General features: G+C 50.2%; 1 protein-coding gene and 1 long non-coding RNA gene across 2 annotated transcripts in view; one reads left to right on the top strand and one right to left on the bottom strand.

Annotated features, from left to right (window-relative positions):
• LOC133114274 (uncharacterized) overlaps positions 1 to 8827 on the top strand; it is a 52400-nt gene extending 43573 nt beyond the window's left edge. Inside the window, exon 5 of the long non-coding RNA XR_009705538.1 lies at positions 8725 to 8827. This is a non-coding gene — a long non-coding RNA (uncharacterized LOC133114274). The remainder of the gene's footprint in view (positions 1 to 8724) is intronic.
• The window catches only part of notch3 (notch receptor 3), a 49309-nt gene that overhangs the window by 18811 nt on the left and 14848 nt on the right, over positions 1 to 15650 (bottom strand). The window contains exons 3-12 of the mRNA XM_061223513.1: positions 10052 to 10194; positions 8892 to 9227; positions 8132 to 8254; positions 7533 to 7766; positions 6586 to 6741; positions 5012 to 5197; positions 3524 to 3637; positions 2127 to 2240; positions 1077 to 1310; positions 401 to 511 (exon numbers count right to left, since the gene is read on the bottom strand). Of these exons, the coding sequence (XP_061079497.1) occupies positions 401 to 511; positions 1077 to 1310; positions 2127 to 2240; positions 3524 to 3637; positions 5012 to 5197; positions 6586 to 6741; positions 7533 to 7766; positions 8132 to 8254; positions 8892 to 9227; positions 10052 to 10194 (1751 nt within the window). The remainder of the gene's footprint in view (positions 1 to 400; positions 512 to 1076; positions 1311 to 2126; positions 2241 to 3523; positions 3638 to 5011; positions 5198 to 6585; positions 6742 to 7532; positions 7767 to 8131; positions 8255 to 8891; positions 9228 to 10051; positions 10195 to 15650) is intronic.

The raw sequence follows: 15650 nt of genomic DNA, 5'->3' as shown, positions 1-15650 counted from the left end.
AGAGGGAGGGAGGGAGGGAGAGGGAGAGGGAGGGAGAGAGAGGGAGGAGGGGAGGGAGAGGGAGGGAAGGAGGGAGAGGGAGAGGGAGGGGGAGGGGGAGAGAGAGGGAGGGAGAGGAGAGAAAGAGGGAGAGGGAGAGGGAGAGAGGAAGGGAGGGAGAGAGGGAGAGGGAGAGGGAGAGAGAAAGAGGGAGAGAGAGATGGAGATATGAGGAGAGAGATGGGGGGAGATAGAGGGGATAGAGATGGAGAGATTGAGGGAGCGAGACCAAAAGAGAGAGGGAGAAAATGGAGGTGTGTCAGTAAGCGCGGTCGCTGTAAGTATGCTGGGAGCACTGGCGCGTGGTGCGGTCGGGGTGCGGTCGGGTTGAGGTCGGGGTGCGGTCGGGTTGAGGTCTCACCGGTGAAGCCCGGTTTGCACACACAGTCGTAGCGGTTGATGCCGTCCTTGCAGATCCCGTAGTCGCAGGGGTTGCTGGCGCAGTCGTCGAAGTTGATCTCACAGTTGGTGCCTAAGACGACAAAAGTACAACAGTCAGTCTTCCCTGACCCTGAGGCTGCATAGCGACCGTCACTCAACCTCGTGGTGACTGGAAGGGGTCGGGGGGATTACATGACATTATTTTACATTACATTATATTCATTTGTCCAGAGCGACATACAGCAAAGTGAAAATCAGAACCAGGGACAAGTGCGCTGAAGACCCTAGAAAGACGGTTCCAAGTCCTAGAGTGATCACATAGATAAAAACTTGAACTGGAATAATCAAGATAACCATCAAAGCACCACAGTCAGCAGCTAGAACATTACACTACACTACATTATTGGCATTTGACAGAAGCTCTTATCCAGAGCGATGTACAGACGCTCATATCCAGAGCGATGTACAGTCGAATAGACCGAGCAGGAGACAATCCTCCCCTGGAGCAACGCAGGGTTAAGGGCCTCGCTCAAGGGCCCGACGGCCGTGCGGATCTTATCGCGGCTACACCGGGGATCGAACCGCCGACCTCGCGGGTCCCAGTCCTTCACCTTAACCACTACGCTACAGGCGGCGCGCGGCGCGGCGAGTCTCACCGGACGTCCCGTGCAGGCACTGGCAGATGTACTTGTTGACGCGGTCCACGCACTTGCCCCCGTGGAGGCAGGGGCTGCTCATGCACTCGTTGAGCTGGTTCTCGCAGCGGTAGCCCGTGTAGCCGGCGTCGCAGGCGCAGCTGTAGCTGGCGATGCCGTCCACGCAGGCGCCGTGGTGGCAGGGGTCCGGCTGGCAGTTGTCGATGTTGCTCTCGCAGAGGGCCCCCTCGAACCCTGGCCGCGCGGCAGAGCGAAAAAAGAAAATGCGGTTAGTGGAATCCGTTTTTTCAATCTTTGTAGCGTTTTCCTCAGGTGTGTTTGCGCTTGGTTCCGTGCGGTAGTCAGACGGGCTGTTACTACATCGACACCAACGCCTCAAAATAAGCGAACGTGTGTACAGACATTTTACTTCCATCTCAGCTCCACAAACTTCTTCTCTTCCCCTCTCTCTGCCCCTGCCCCTATCTCTCTCTTTCCTTTCCGCTCTCATTTCCCTTTTTCGCTCCCTCGTTCTTTCCCTTTCTCCCCCTCTCTTTCTCTCATTCCCCCATTTCTCTCTCTTTCCTTCCCTCTCTCACTCATTCCCCTCATTCTCTGCCTCACTGTGTTAATCTGTGGGGCACAGAGCCATGATGGTGGATAAGGCGGTTGCAGATGTTGGCTGAGGGCTAAGAGCAGCTGCTAGCCGGTGACACTGGAACTGTGGAATGTGACTGGGGGGGTATGGGGAAATGAGGATTAAGCACAGCCCCAACCCGTCAGCTCCCAAGGACAGGTGTGTGGCACTACCACCCAGGGCCTGTAGGGGGCGCATGGGTTTATTATAGAAGTGCAGGTCTGTGTGATTGAAAGTCTTTCAGAAAAACACAGAAATAACACTCTCCCAGAAACAACCTCTTACAGAATCACAGGCTAATTATACCAGCATGCCACAGAAACACTCTTCTGGGAAGAAAAACCCGCAGAAGATCTCACACACAAAAACATTATCTCGCACACAAACTGTTTTAAACAGAGCCCATCTCACAGATCCGCATAGTCTGGCCTTACCTTCCGCACAGCGGCACTCAAACCCATTGGGCCGGTCAAAGCACTTGGCTCCGTTTCGACAGGGCGTGCTGGCGCACTCATCAATGTCGATCTGACACATGGTCCCAGTGAATCCTGGGAGATGCAAATACAGGGGTCACAGGTCAGAGGTCTGTTTCTCACAGCAGGAGACTGGGCAGGATCAGTAAGATCTGGGTGCAGAGCGCAGGGCTGGGTGATAATCTGCAGTGACTCTGTTCCGCTGAGAGAACTTCTGGACTGTTTGCGCTGAGCTGTGTTCTGGAATGTTCAAACTGAGCTGTGCTCTAGAATTTCTGAGTTGGGCTGTGTCCAGAATGTCTGAACTGAGCTGTGTTCCAGAATGTTTGAGCTGGACTGTGTTCTGAAATATCTGAGCTGGGTTGTGTTCCAGAATGTTTGAGCTGGGCTGGGTTCTGGAATGTCTGAACCGAGCTGTATTCCGGAATGTTTGAGCTGGGCTGTGTTCTGGAATGTCTGAACTGAGCTGTGTTCCAGAATGTTTGAGCTGGGCTGTGTTCTGGAATGCCTGAGCCTAGCTGTTTTGTGGAATGTGTGGGTATCGCTAGGTTGCGGAATGCACAGAAGGCACTAGCAGGAGATGTGGAATGCCTTCTGGTGATGAACAGCGCTGGGCTGGGGTCTGGGCTGTCGACTGAGGGCACAGTGCTGATTGTTATTCTCTCTAAGGGTGACCCCCCACCCCACCCCAGCTCTACAGGCTCAATAGCGAGATGGGGGGTGAGCGGGGGGGCTGTCTGCCCCAGATGTAAATTGCGGAGCCGGAAAAGAATCTCATTAGCAGGACTGCTGTTGTGGGCGCTTTGGGGGGGTGTAGTTCCTTCTGCTCTCTGACTAAGGGGGTGGGGGTGTGTGTGTGTGTGGGGGGGGTGACACAGTAGCCTCTTTGTTCGGCCGCATTGATAGATGGCTGGGACTCTCAGCTCTGCTGATCTAGCAGGAGAGCCCAAAAAAACACTAAGCCTAACCCCAAGTTCACATAGTCACCCCACTACTCTGGATCCTGATCCAGTTCACACAGTCACCATCCTGCTCTGGATCCTGATCCAGTTCACAGTCACCATCCTGCTCTGGATCCTGGTCCAGTTCACACAGTCACACACTCACTCTGGATCCTGGTCCAGTTCACACAGTCACCATCCTGCTCTGGATCCTGGTCCAGTTCACACAGTCACCATCCTGCTCTGGATCCAGGTCCAGTTCACACAGTCACCACCCAGCTCTGGATCCCGATCCAGTTCACACAGTCTCCCCACTCACTCTGGATCCTGATCCAGTTCACACAGTCACCACACAGCTTTGGATCCTGGTCCAGTTCACACAGTCACACACTCACTCTGAAAGGGGCTCAGCCCTACCTGGTGGGCAGGAGCAGGTGAATCCATTAACTGAGTCTATGCAGCGGCCATTGTTGACACAAGGATTACTCTCACACTCGTACACATCCACTTCACAGTATGTCCCGGTGTATCCTATGAAAGACAGGTAATCACCAGTAAGCACAGATAACTACACAGAAACAGATGAACACAAGTAAACAGGTTAAAAAGACCACACATTAATTCATAAAATCAATTAAGACTTCCAGTTATTTCCATGAATTCAATAGATTCTGAAGTAACGCGTGTGAGATTTGGTGTTGGGGGAGATTCTGTACTGGAACGTTTCTGTGCAGGAAAATTGTAGGAGTGTAGGATGAATCCAGCAGTTGTATCTGTAAGCAGTAATAACTGTGCAGAGGAACGGGGACTCGACAAAGCGAGGTATGCGTGGCTTTGCCGTTTGTGGTAATGTGTGCTACGCTTTCAAATGTGCTGCTGTTTTTTCTGGACGACTCTACTCAGCCTTATGGAGACATGGAAAAATAATGAGAGCTATTAAAGCCATCCCCTGATGGGGAACTATGTTATGATGAAAAGAATTAAGTGTTCCACGCACTCAACCCTGTGCCCAACACTTAAAAGGGCCTTGAGCTTTTCTACTCAAACTGTTCATTATTTAGCTAAAGACCACGGGAAGGGTGCAGGGAGTCGAAGAGAACAGTTTGAGCAAAGTGGTTATGCAGATGAAGCTTGCAAATATGAATGAGTCCTGGTGGCTTCTTGTACTGCTATGCATTGATGATAAAATCCCTTCCAAAGCCTTTGTGAGTGGGCTAGGGATGTTACAGACTCAAATCAGACCCACTGCCCTGATTAGACCCCGCATACCGCATTTTTATATTCAGGTTGCTAGTCCTTGCAAAGGACGTGTTCATGAAAATGACTGATCAAGTGAATCGTGCCTTTTTTTTTTGCAGAACCTCTTGAGTTTTGGACTAAACAATTTGGGTACTATAACAGGCCTGTGTTATATAAAGTAGCATTAGCTGACAAAATCTAAATTAACTGAGCATTTCAACGTGATATGAGAAAAGCTATGAGTGTCTGAATGATGCTAATGCTAATACGTTGTAAAATGGCTCCATTTTTTTTCCTCAGCCCCAGAGTTAAAATGGACGTATTCCCAAATCTGCTGCGGGAGCAATTCTACCCTGAAAGTATTCATTTGATTAAAATTCAACTTGGGTCTCCCACCATCTCTCCCTCGGTCTCCCCTCTAGTCTCTCCTTCTATTTCTCTCTCTCCCTCTCTCCGTTTCTCACTCCCTCTCCCTGTTGAGCAGATCCATTGTCGCTGCACTAATTCCCACCAGTCTGCAGTTCATTAGTATTCAGAACATCACCCCCCCCCCCCCCCGCCTCCTCCTTTCCTCTCCTCTCCTCTGCGTAGCCTTTTACTACACGCTCCGCCCACACCATGTCAGACCTGCAGCCACGGCCAATCAGGGCGGCAGACGGGTGGTACCTGGCATGCAGATGCAGGTGAACTCTCCGATGCGGTCCAGGCAGGTAGCGTCGTTGTGGCAGGGCATGGATAGGCACTCGTTAATGTCAATCTCGCAACGAGGGCCGGTGTAGCCCCGCCCACACTGGCACTGAAAGGAGCCCTCTGTGTTCACACACTTCCCAAAGTGTTCACACGGGTTAGCACCTGCATGCAAGGAGAAAGCAGTGAGCAAACACACACACAAATGCACACATACAGTGGTGTGCTAAAATTTGGGCAACTCTGGTCAAAATTTACAATTAATATCTAAGTGAACGAAAGCAAACCTGACCTCTAAATGGTTAAATGTTAAACATTAACATTTCTTCAAATTTCAACGCAATATTACTTTTTTATTTTTTACAGTTTCAAAACAATACAAAAAGGAAAAGAGCCCTGTGCAAAAGTTGGGGAACCCTGTAAGTTAATACTCTGGCAAGTATAACAGCTTGTAAATGCTTCCTGTAGCCAGCTAAGAGTCTTTCAATCCTTGCTTTTGGAATTGTCCCACATTTGTCTAGCTCTATTCTTCAGCCTCCTTGCATGGTTGAGATCGCTCCACAGATTTTCGATAATATTCAAGTCTGGGGACTGTGGTGGCCATTCCCAATCTTCATCCGTATTTCCTGGAGGTACTTCATGGTTGATTTCCAGGTATGCTTTGGATCATTGTCTTGCTGGAATACCCAACCTCTCTTCAACTTGTCTGGACTGACCTTTGAACATTAGCCTCTAGAATTTCTTGATATTTGGTGGAATCCATTTTCATTTCTGCATAATATTTCCTGTGCCCCCAGCTTCCACACAAACTAAAACCATAATGGATCCAGCTCCATGCTTACCAAGGTGTTCTCTACAAAGGATTCACCCTTTTTTCTGCAAATTTACCTTCTTTGGTGATGCCAAAAAGTTCCATTTTTGTTTTTTCAGTCCAAAGCACATTATGCCAAAAGGCTTTTGGCTTCTCAATTCTCAATTCTCTTTGATTCTGTGTTGAGGTTGTTCTTTCTGGCAACTGTAGGTATTTGTTGTTTAAGGTATGTTGTATTTTTGTCCTGAGAACAGCTAGACCTGTGTCTGCTACTCTTTTTTGCAGCTCTTTTGCAGTGATGTGTAGGTTCTTCTGAGCATTTCTCACCAGGTCTTCCAGATCTTGCATCGACTTTAACTGTTCAATTTTTCCATTTTGTAATAATGATTCTGACTGTGGAAATAGGTAGTTTGAAAGATTTTTTGCAGCATTCTCCTTCTTGGTGGAAATCTTTGGACAACTGTCTTGAGGAACCCATGGTTGTTAACACCAGACAGAACAGCCACTGCAGTTGGATACTTTAAAAGGCACAACTCTGTACCATTTAGAGTTCAGGTTTGCTTTTGATCATGTACAGATTAATTCTAACAGACATCTAAACTGTATACACAGAAGCATAAGGTATACACAAGCGTTCATTCACACACTTGTCAACACCATACACTTTATGAATGCATGAACACATACAAACACACGTGCATATGCTTATACATGCACATATATACATAAAATTCAGGTTTACCGATAGAGCATTCGTCCATATCCTGGTTACAAGCTCCGCCCACGAATCCCGGCGGGCATGTGCAGATGGCTCTGCCGTTCATGGGGTTGGTGTCACACACGGCCCCCTCGTTACAGGGGTTACTGACACACGCGTCGTCCAGGTGACACAGCAGTCCTGCACACAATCAGCCCAACGTCGTCAGAGTCACACGGCATACAACCGAGACTGTGTTCAGAGAGACTGTGCATATATGATCCAGTGAGACTGTACATGCGATTCAGTGAGACTGTGTGTAGGTGACTCAGTGAGACTGTGTGTAGGTGACTCAGTGAGACTGTGTGTAGGTGACTCAGTGAGACTGTGTGTAGGTGACTCAGTGAGACTGTGTGTAGGGGACTCAGTGAGACTGCGTGTATGTGATTCAGTGAGATTGTAAATGTGATTCAGTGAGACTGTGTATGTGATTCAGTGAGACTGTACATGTGATTCAGTGAGACTGGGTGTATGTGAGACAGTCAGCAAATTATACAATGTTCAGGTGTAAAGGTGAGAGTGTTCAGGTCTGTAGACTGAGACAGTGAGCAGGTGTAAAGGTGAGAGTGTTCAGGTCTGTAGAGTGAGACAGTGGGCAGCTGTAGAGGTGAGAGTGTTCAGGTCTGTAGACAGTGACAGTGAGCAGGTGAGAGTGTTCAGGTCTGTAGACTGAGACACTGAGCAGGTGTAAAGGTGAGAGTGTTCAGGTCTGTAGAGTGAGACAGTGACAGTGAGCAGATGAGAGTGTTCAGGTCTGTAGACAGTGACAGTGAGCAGGTGTAAAGGTGAGAGTGTTCAGGTCTGTAGAGTGAGACAGTGAGCAGCTGTAAAGGTGAGAGTGTTCAGGTCTGTAGACAGTGACAGTGAGCAGGTGAGAGTGTTCAGGTCTGTAGACAGTGACACTGAGCAGGTGTAAAGGTGAGAGCGCTCACCTGTCTTTCCCACGGGACACTCGCAGAAGAAGGAGGCGATGCGGTCGTGGCAGGTGGCCCCGTTGAAGCAGACGGCCGTGGCGCAGTCGTCGATGTTCTCGCTGCAGTCGTCGCCGATCCAGCCGTTGACGCACACGCAGGTGTGGCCGCCGATGGTGTTGAAGCACGTGCCTCCATTGTGACAGGCGTTCGGCTGCATCAGACACTCGTTCACATCCTCTACGCAGTACTGGCCTGTGAGCACACACACACACACACACACTTTATACACGCGTTCACGCAAACACACACACACTCACACACACACTTTATACACGCGCTCACGCAAACACATGCACACACACACTTTATACACGTGTTCACTCACACACACACTTTATACACGCATTCACTCAAACACATACACACATACCTTATACACACATTCACTCAAACACACACACACACACACACTTTATACACACACACACGTTATATATACACGCATACACTGAAACACACATGCGTTAAAGATACATACACATGGTATATATACATGTATACACTGAAACACACACGTTAAAGATACACACACGCACACATTTCATCATGGAGCGTACCTGTCCACTCTGGAGGACACTGGCAGTTGTAGGTGTTGACCCCGTCCACGCAGAGTCCCCCGTTCAAGCACTTGTGTCCGGGACAGTCATCCACGTTCACCTCGCAGTTGTGTCCCTGAAACCCTGCACGAGACGTTTAGGGTCTTTAGCATGCGCGAAACCTTTTAACTCAGGCAGAACTAATACCACAACCAACGACTGGTGCAAAACAAATACCGGGACCAGTCCCTGGTCGTGTTATTGGTTTTGCACGTGCTGAAGGGCTTAGTAAATCAGGCTCTTCGTGCTGTACTGACAGTCCTTAACAGGCCCCTCTGTAGAGAGAGAGAGAGAGGTGGAGAACAGCATCTGTGGACGAGCCACCGCATCACTCCTGGCCTGGGCTGGAGGAGTCGGAGTGTGTAAGTGCTTAACTGACAGTGACGTGTGCTTGGGCTCCCTGCTGCCTGTGCTTGTTTTCATTTCCTTCTCACATTCAATCACTTCCTCTTCAGTGAGGAACATTTCCTGTCTGCTCTCCAGAGAGGGGCCAGAACCCTCCAGCCCCCCGCCCCCCCCCCCCCATCCCATAACACTCTATTTATAACCCACAGGAAGTGACCCGGAGGAGGCCGTGATACGCCAGCGCTTACATCAGCGAGCCTGGGAACCTCCTGCCCTGTGTGGGGGTGTGTGAGAGAGCGAGGGGGAAAGGACATGTACAGGTATGTATGATGAGCGCGTGGTGGGTGTGTGTTGTGTGTACAGTCAGCGTGTGTACCTGGCAGGCAGGCGCACTCGTAGGTGAGCTGGCTGGTCTGGTGGCAGGTGCCCCCGTTGAGGCACTGGGAGGGGGCGCAGGGCAGGGAGGGCACCTCGCAGGAGCGCCCGCTGTACCCGGGCGGGCACTGGCAGCGGAAGGAGCCGGGCGTGTTGGCGCACGCGCCCCCGTTCATGCACACGTCGGCCTTGCGGCACTCGTCGATGTCGTTGCGGCAGTTCTTGCCCTGGTAGCCCGGCGGGCAGGAGCAGTTGTAGCGGCCGTTCCAGTTGGTGCAGCGAGCGCCGTTGGCGCAGGGGTTGGTCACGCAGGCGTCAATCAGAGAGCAGTCCGGCCCTGCGGGGAGAGACGGCGTTACCCTGCAAACCTGCTGAGATACTGCAGGCGTGATCACTCACGCTCTCTCTCACACACACACACACACACTCACACTCACACACACACACACACTCTCTCACATACTCACACACACACTCTCTCACACACACACTCTCACACTCACGCTCTCTCTCTCTCACACATACTCACACACTCACACTCACGCTCTCTCTCTCTCTCACATACTCACACACTCTCACACTCACGCTCTCTCTCTCTCACACATACTCACACACTCTCTCACATACACACACACACACTCTCTCACTCACACACTCTCACTCACGCTCTCTCTCTCACACATACTCACACACTCTCACACTCACGCTCTCTCTCTCTCTCACATACTCACACACTCTCACACTCACGCTCTCTCTCTCTCTCACATACTCACACACTCTCACACTCACGCTCTCTCTCTCTCTCACATACTCACACTCTCACACTCACGCTCTCTCTCTCTCACACATACTCACACACACACACACACACACACACTCACACTCTCTCACACACACACACACACACACTCTCTCACACACACACACACACACACACACACAAACAGTCCCTCACACGCTCTAAGCACACACACACACACACACAAACACACACACACAGTCCCTCACATGCTCTAAGCACACAGTCTCTCTCACACACACACACACAGTCCCTCACACGCTCTAAGCACACACACACACACACACACACTCTCACACACACACAGTCCCTCACACGCTCTAAGCACACACACACACACACATACGCGCAGCGCTGTGTACCTCTGAACCCTCTCTGGCACACACAGGTGGCCTGTGGCACTCCCTTCAGCTGTGTGGTCTTGCAGGCAGCTCCGTTCACACAGGGCGAGCGCTGACAAGGGTCCAGGTACTGACAGAGCGGGCCCAGGAACCCAGGCCGACACCTGGAGAGAGGGAGAGAGAGAGAGAGAGGGAGAGAGAGAGGGAGAGAGAGGGAGAGAGAGAGAGGGGGAGAGAGGGGGAGAGAGAGGGGGAGAGAGAGAGGGGGAGAGAGAGAGGGAGAGAAAGAGGGGGAGAGAGAGGGGGGGAGGGAGGGAGAGAGAGTTAAGCACAGGGAGCGGGAAAGTCTGGGTATCGGTGTTGGATTTAGAGCAGTCGAGCGTGGCCAGTGACCACGGCACAGACGTGAGTTCAGCTCGCGTCACGGCCCTTCAGACACAAAAGAGCCCCAGTCCATCGCCCTCCGTCTCTCTCTCTCCCACTTCCGCTCAAACCTCTCACATTCCTCTCCCGGCCTCTCTCGCGGAGCCGTACTTCACTTTCACGTGAGCAGGGCCGTGTTCGCGTCGGTTTCCCAGGCCGCTCGGCTGGCTTGGAGCCGCAGCGCTGTCCGGGACAGCTGCTAACCTGTAACGCCGTTAACCTTCAGCAGAAGACATTACTCAGCCCGTAATGGAGTCTGCCGAAACAGCCATGACTGATTAAACTGCGCTGCACATCAGAGAGGGTGGGGAGGAGGTCCGGGGATTTCAGTGTGTTTGGCCCGAACTGAGGAAACTCCCACAGTCTCCACACCCCTGTTCTCTGTCTTCAGCAGGGAGAAACGGCACACACACGGCCAAAACCAAAACATAAGTCCATCCCAACAAGTATTTTCGTCTTATATTCAGACTTAAAGGGCCACTTTCCCAGACGTGGATTAAGCTAAGACTAAAAGAAAAATTCAATGAAGAAAAAAAAAGGCTAGGCCTGGGCTTAATCCATGTCTGGGAAACAAGCCCAAAATCCTATTTCTCTTACATTTTTGCTAAATATGCAAATTTCCAAAATAGTGCCAATGAAGTAAGACAGTTTGACTCATTTGAAGATTTGGCAATGGGCTAAGAACATTTAACTTGTCAAGCAAACGGTAAGCGAACGTTTTCTGCTGGAGAGAAAAATCTTAGAACAAAAAGAGCCTAATTCTTACTGCAAGACTAAAACGCTTGTTGAAACGGTCCTTTTTTTTGTTTTTGCAGTGCAGAGACGCAGCGTAGAGATTGAGCACAGAGACACAGCACAGAGATGAGGGCTGAAGCAAAAAACAAGCACAGACACCGAGCAGAGATGCAGGACGGCACAGGGCCGTCCAAAGACACACAGGGCCTGAATAGTGATCTTTACACAACTGCAGTGTCACCAGTACAGTACAAGCTGTTCACTTCTCACCGGCTTAACTGACCAATGTAAATCTCTATTACATCATTTCTCTCTCTTTCTTTCTTTCTTTTCCAGAGCTCCGCTGAATTGGCCTGTTCCAGTTCCCATGGTGACTGTTTCAGCTTCTGAACCCCCCTCCAGTGCCGCCCCCCCCCCCCCTCTCCCCACCCCATAGTGCGGGGTGAGAGGTCAAAGGTCAGTATTCCGATTGTGATGATAATGTCAGCGAGGGTGAGGAGGAGGGGGAAGAGGGAGAAGGAGAATGTCATATTTCCTGTAATCCCTCATCTGCTGCTCTCAAAACACTCAAACCCCTTTCTGAAGCCCCAGATCCCCGTAGCCCCGGCAACCTCACAGACGAATGAACAAGGCTGACACCCCACCAATCACACGCAAGAAAAGCCCCCCCCTCCCCCAGCCCCTGTCCCCAGGGTAATTGTCATGGCTTGGCTGGGTTTATTTAGAAGCAAATTAACTGTCTGGAATCTTGGGTATGACCAAAAAAAAGAGGCGTTAGAAGGAGCATATTGAGAGGCGCTCTCTCTCTTTCTCTCTCTCTCTCTCTCTCTTTCTCTCTCTCTCACATACACACACTGACATTCTCAGGTACCCGGTCACATTCTCACACACACACACACACACACACACACTGATATGCCCAGATACACTGTCTCATTCTCACATACATACACACACACACTGACATTCCCAGATACACTGTCTCGTTCTCACACACATACACACACACACACACACACACACATTCCAGATACACTGTCTCATTCTCACATACACACACACGCACACACACACACAGGCATTCCCAGATACACTGTCTCGTTCTCACACACACACACACACACACACACACTCTCATAAATTTCCCTCATATCACTCCTGTAAAATCAGGAATCCCCCCACCCTGACTGCTTAAAGCAGGCAATAATCTTTTCTGAGGCACTTACCTCAGTCTAATGGACAATAAGTAACCTGAAGCCAAACACCAAGATGTAGGGCTGCACCTAGCCTATCAATGATTTTTTCTCTGTTACTCTACAAGCTATTTTTTGGAGTAATCTAATGATATACAAAAACATTCTTTTGAAACAACACTGATTGAATTGAATTCATGGACACAATGAAGGATCGGAAGACTGCTATGACAACCGTTCCAGACTCACAAAATGAAATTAGAATGGCTTTCGCTATGAAGTCAATTTTATTAGAAGCCCCACTCCAAAAATTAAAACAAATATTTATGCTCTGAGAAGGGAACCCATTTATCTACAAGAGCCAGGCCGTTTCTCCCAAATGAACAGCAGAGCTTCTTCATTGGCAGACAAACAGAGGAAATGATTGGGATCTGATATTATTAAAATGATGTAATGAAAATTGCAGTGATTATTCACCCACACAAGTCATGTCAAAATTCCCATTGAATCATTTTTCTAAGAATATTAAATCTGTTTGTTTAATTCTAATTATTGCAGTCCTATAATGGTGTTTTATTTAGTGTGTGTGTGTGTGTGTGTGTGTGTGTGTGTGATCACTATGAGCACTAGAGCAAACAAAATGACTCGGCAGCCGGAACACACATTCCCGTCAGGGCTCAGACACACACACAAACACACACAAACACACAGGCACACACACACACCCTATCGCACTCACACACACGCTCACAGACACACACACAGACACACACACACCCTATCGCACTCACACACACAGACACACACACACACACAGACACACCCTATCGCACTCACACACACACACACACAAACATGCACACACACACACACAGACACACACACACCCTATCGCACTCACACACACACTCACACACACACACACACACGCACACACACACACAGACACACACACGCACACACACACACTCACACACAGACACACACACACCCTATCGCACTCACACACACACTCACACACACACACACACACACCCTATCGCACTCACACACACACACACACACACACACACACCCTATCGCACTCACACACACACACACACACGCACACACACAGCCGAACAGGGCAGGACACGGTGTGCTGGGACACACGGGCCGGCCCATGCGTGACGCACGCGTGCAGACTGGGGTCCGGGCCCCCGGGTCCCCGCGTGACAGCCGGCCCGACGCGGCGGAGCAGCTGCAGCGCCGCCCGTGCCCAACATCTGCGCACATCTGTCAGCCCCCGGCTCGCGGCTCCGCCGCGGAGGGACCGCGCATTCGTCTCGCCTCCAGCGCGCTCCGCTCAGCTACGCTTCTCAAACGCACCCGTTCCGTCCAATGCGGGGTTCAAGAAAAAGAAACGCTGCATATTATTCGCTGTTATAGTGTGCCCTGGTGGTGTTGGGTTTCAGAGCAGCCTGTGGGGTTGTGGGATTACCCATGATGCTGTGCACTCAAGAGTCTCTTGCTAGAGACTGCAGATAACCACCACGACTGAACCTTGAGTAACCTCCCCGGGACCTCATTATATCCATCACTCTGTCCATTAGAGCTCAGCTTGACTACTTCACCCCACAGTCTCCACTGGAGTTCAAACTATCAACCTCCTCAAACTCACAACCAGTGGATCATGGCTGTTGTAAACAAAAATGGACAAATGTCCATTTCAGGACTTGTGTGATAAACTGTATCTGCAACTCAGTTCTGTGTTTGCCTGACAGAGAAACACGTTTTGTGTTTGTCTGTGTAAAAGAGAGAGAGAAAAGAAGAAATAAGTTTCTCTGTCTGTGTGAGAGAAAGTGAGTGTGAGACGAATGTTTAAACGGAACGTTCATCTCAGTAAACTTGATTCAATTCCAAATGAAATTGAGCAGTGTTTTTGGACAATATGGCTGCTAACTTAATGCCACTTCATGTCTCTCGGAAAGCCTGGGAAATGTCACATAATTAAAATACAATTGTACATCCCAAAAAAGGTTTCCAAAACACACTTAATTCAAAACTCCAAACAGTCACATTGCTGCTGAAAACAAACAGTTGTCCGTTAATGAAATCATGATGTGTTCATCATCTCAAACAAATTCTCATCTAAACAAACTCTGGATTCCACGGCAACACAGTGCAAATATCACATCATTGTAATTCAGTGGTTCAGCCAAGAAGCCACTCAGCAGCTTATGAATTAACTTTAGCTTCAGAGAGAACCACCCCTTTAACACAGCTTATTACTTAATTCGCTTCAGAGTGAACCATCCCTTTAACACTGCTTATTATTTAACTAGCTTCAGAGTGAACCACCCCATTAATGCAGCTTATGAATTAACTTTAGCTCATAAATTAGCACCCCTTTAAAGGAGAGATGGTTTTGAAGAGCGCTGGCTTGTGAATGAGAATTAGAACAGTTGGAAATCTTAACCTTTATACAGATTACTAGCGTGTTTTCAGATATTTCACTAACCCGACAAGTAGTTTAAATTTTGTGGCAGCGTGTCATGTTTGTGTTTTGTAAGTCGTAGCATGTGCACATGTGGACACACGGCAGACACACACACACACACACACACAGCGGAGAGGAAGTGTGAGACAGCCGCTTGAGTTATGAGGGCGTAGGCTCCTCTCCTTTTTCACGGTGCGGAACCCGATCCCTCTTTTCCTGCTCCAGAGGTCAGGTGACACGTAAGGGCTCCCTTCCCCGTCCGGTCACCGGGACGCCGCCGTCACAATGACCGGGAACCCGGGCGGTCTCTCCGCCTGAGGACCCGCTCAACCGAAGGCCTTTCCGTGGCTGTCCCTAACCACCAGCGAGGGGGGGGCGGGCCTCACACGCTGTGCACAAACCTGTCCGCACCGTCGCCACAAAACCATTCAGCGCTGAGGTCTGAGCCGCAAACATTGGGATTTGGCCGCTGCACCCCCTCCACAGGCACACACACTCGCACACAGTGCGGGAGAGTGGGGGGAGGGTCCCGGGCTTCAGTATTCACAAACCCATTGTGTGCAAGAGGGGCGCAGTGTAGCAAACAGACTGGCTTTGAGGCACAGGCTCTCACGGGCCAACAGGCCTCAGCCGTCGCCCCGGCAACAGTACCCATGGTAAGAAGTCGGGGGGGAGGAGGGGGGAGGGAGGCGGTCGGAGGGGGGGGAGTGGAGAAGGGGGAGGGTCATTGAACAGGGTTCCATGAGGACACTTTCTGCACCAAAAGAGTCACCCCCCCGCCCCCCTCCAA

This window comes from Conger conger, chromosome 16 (genome assembly GCF_963514075.1).
Source record: "Conger conger chromosome 16, fConCon1.1, whole genome shotgun sequence".
Classification (NCBI taxonomy): Eukaryota; Metazoa; Chordata; class Actinopteri; order Anguilliformes; family Congridae; genus Conger; species Conger conger.
The sequence above is the reverse complement of the archived record's forward strand: the minus strand, read 5'-3'. Positions and strand labels throughout refer to the sequence as shown.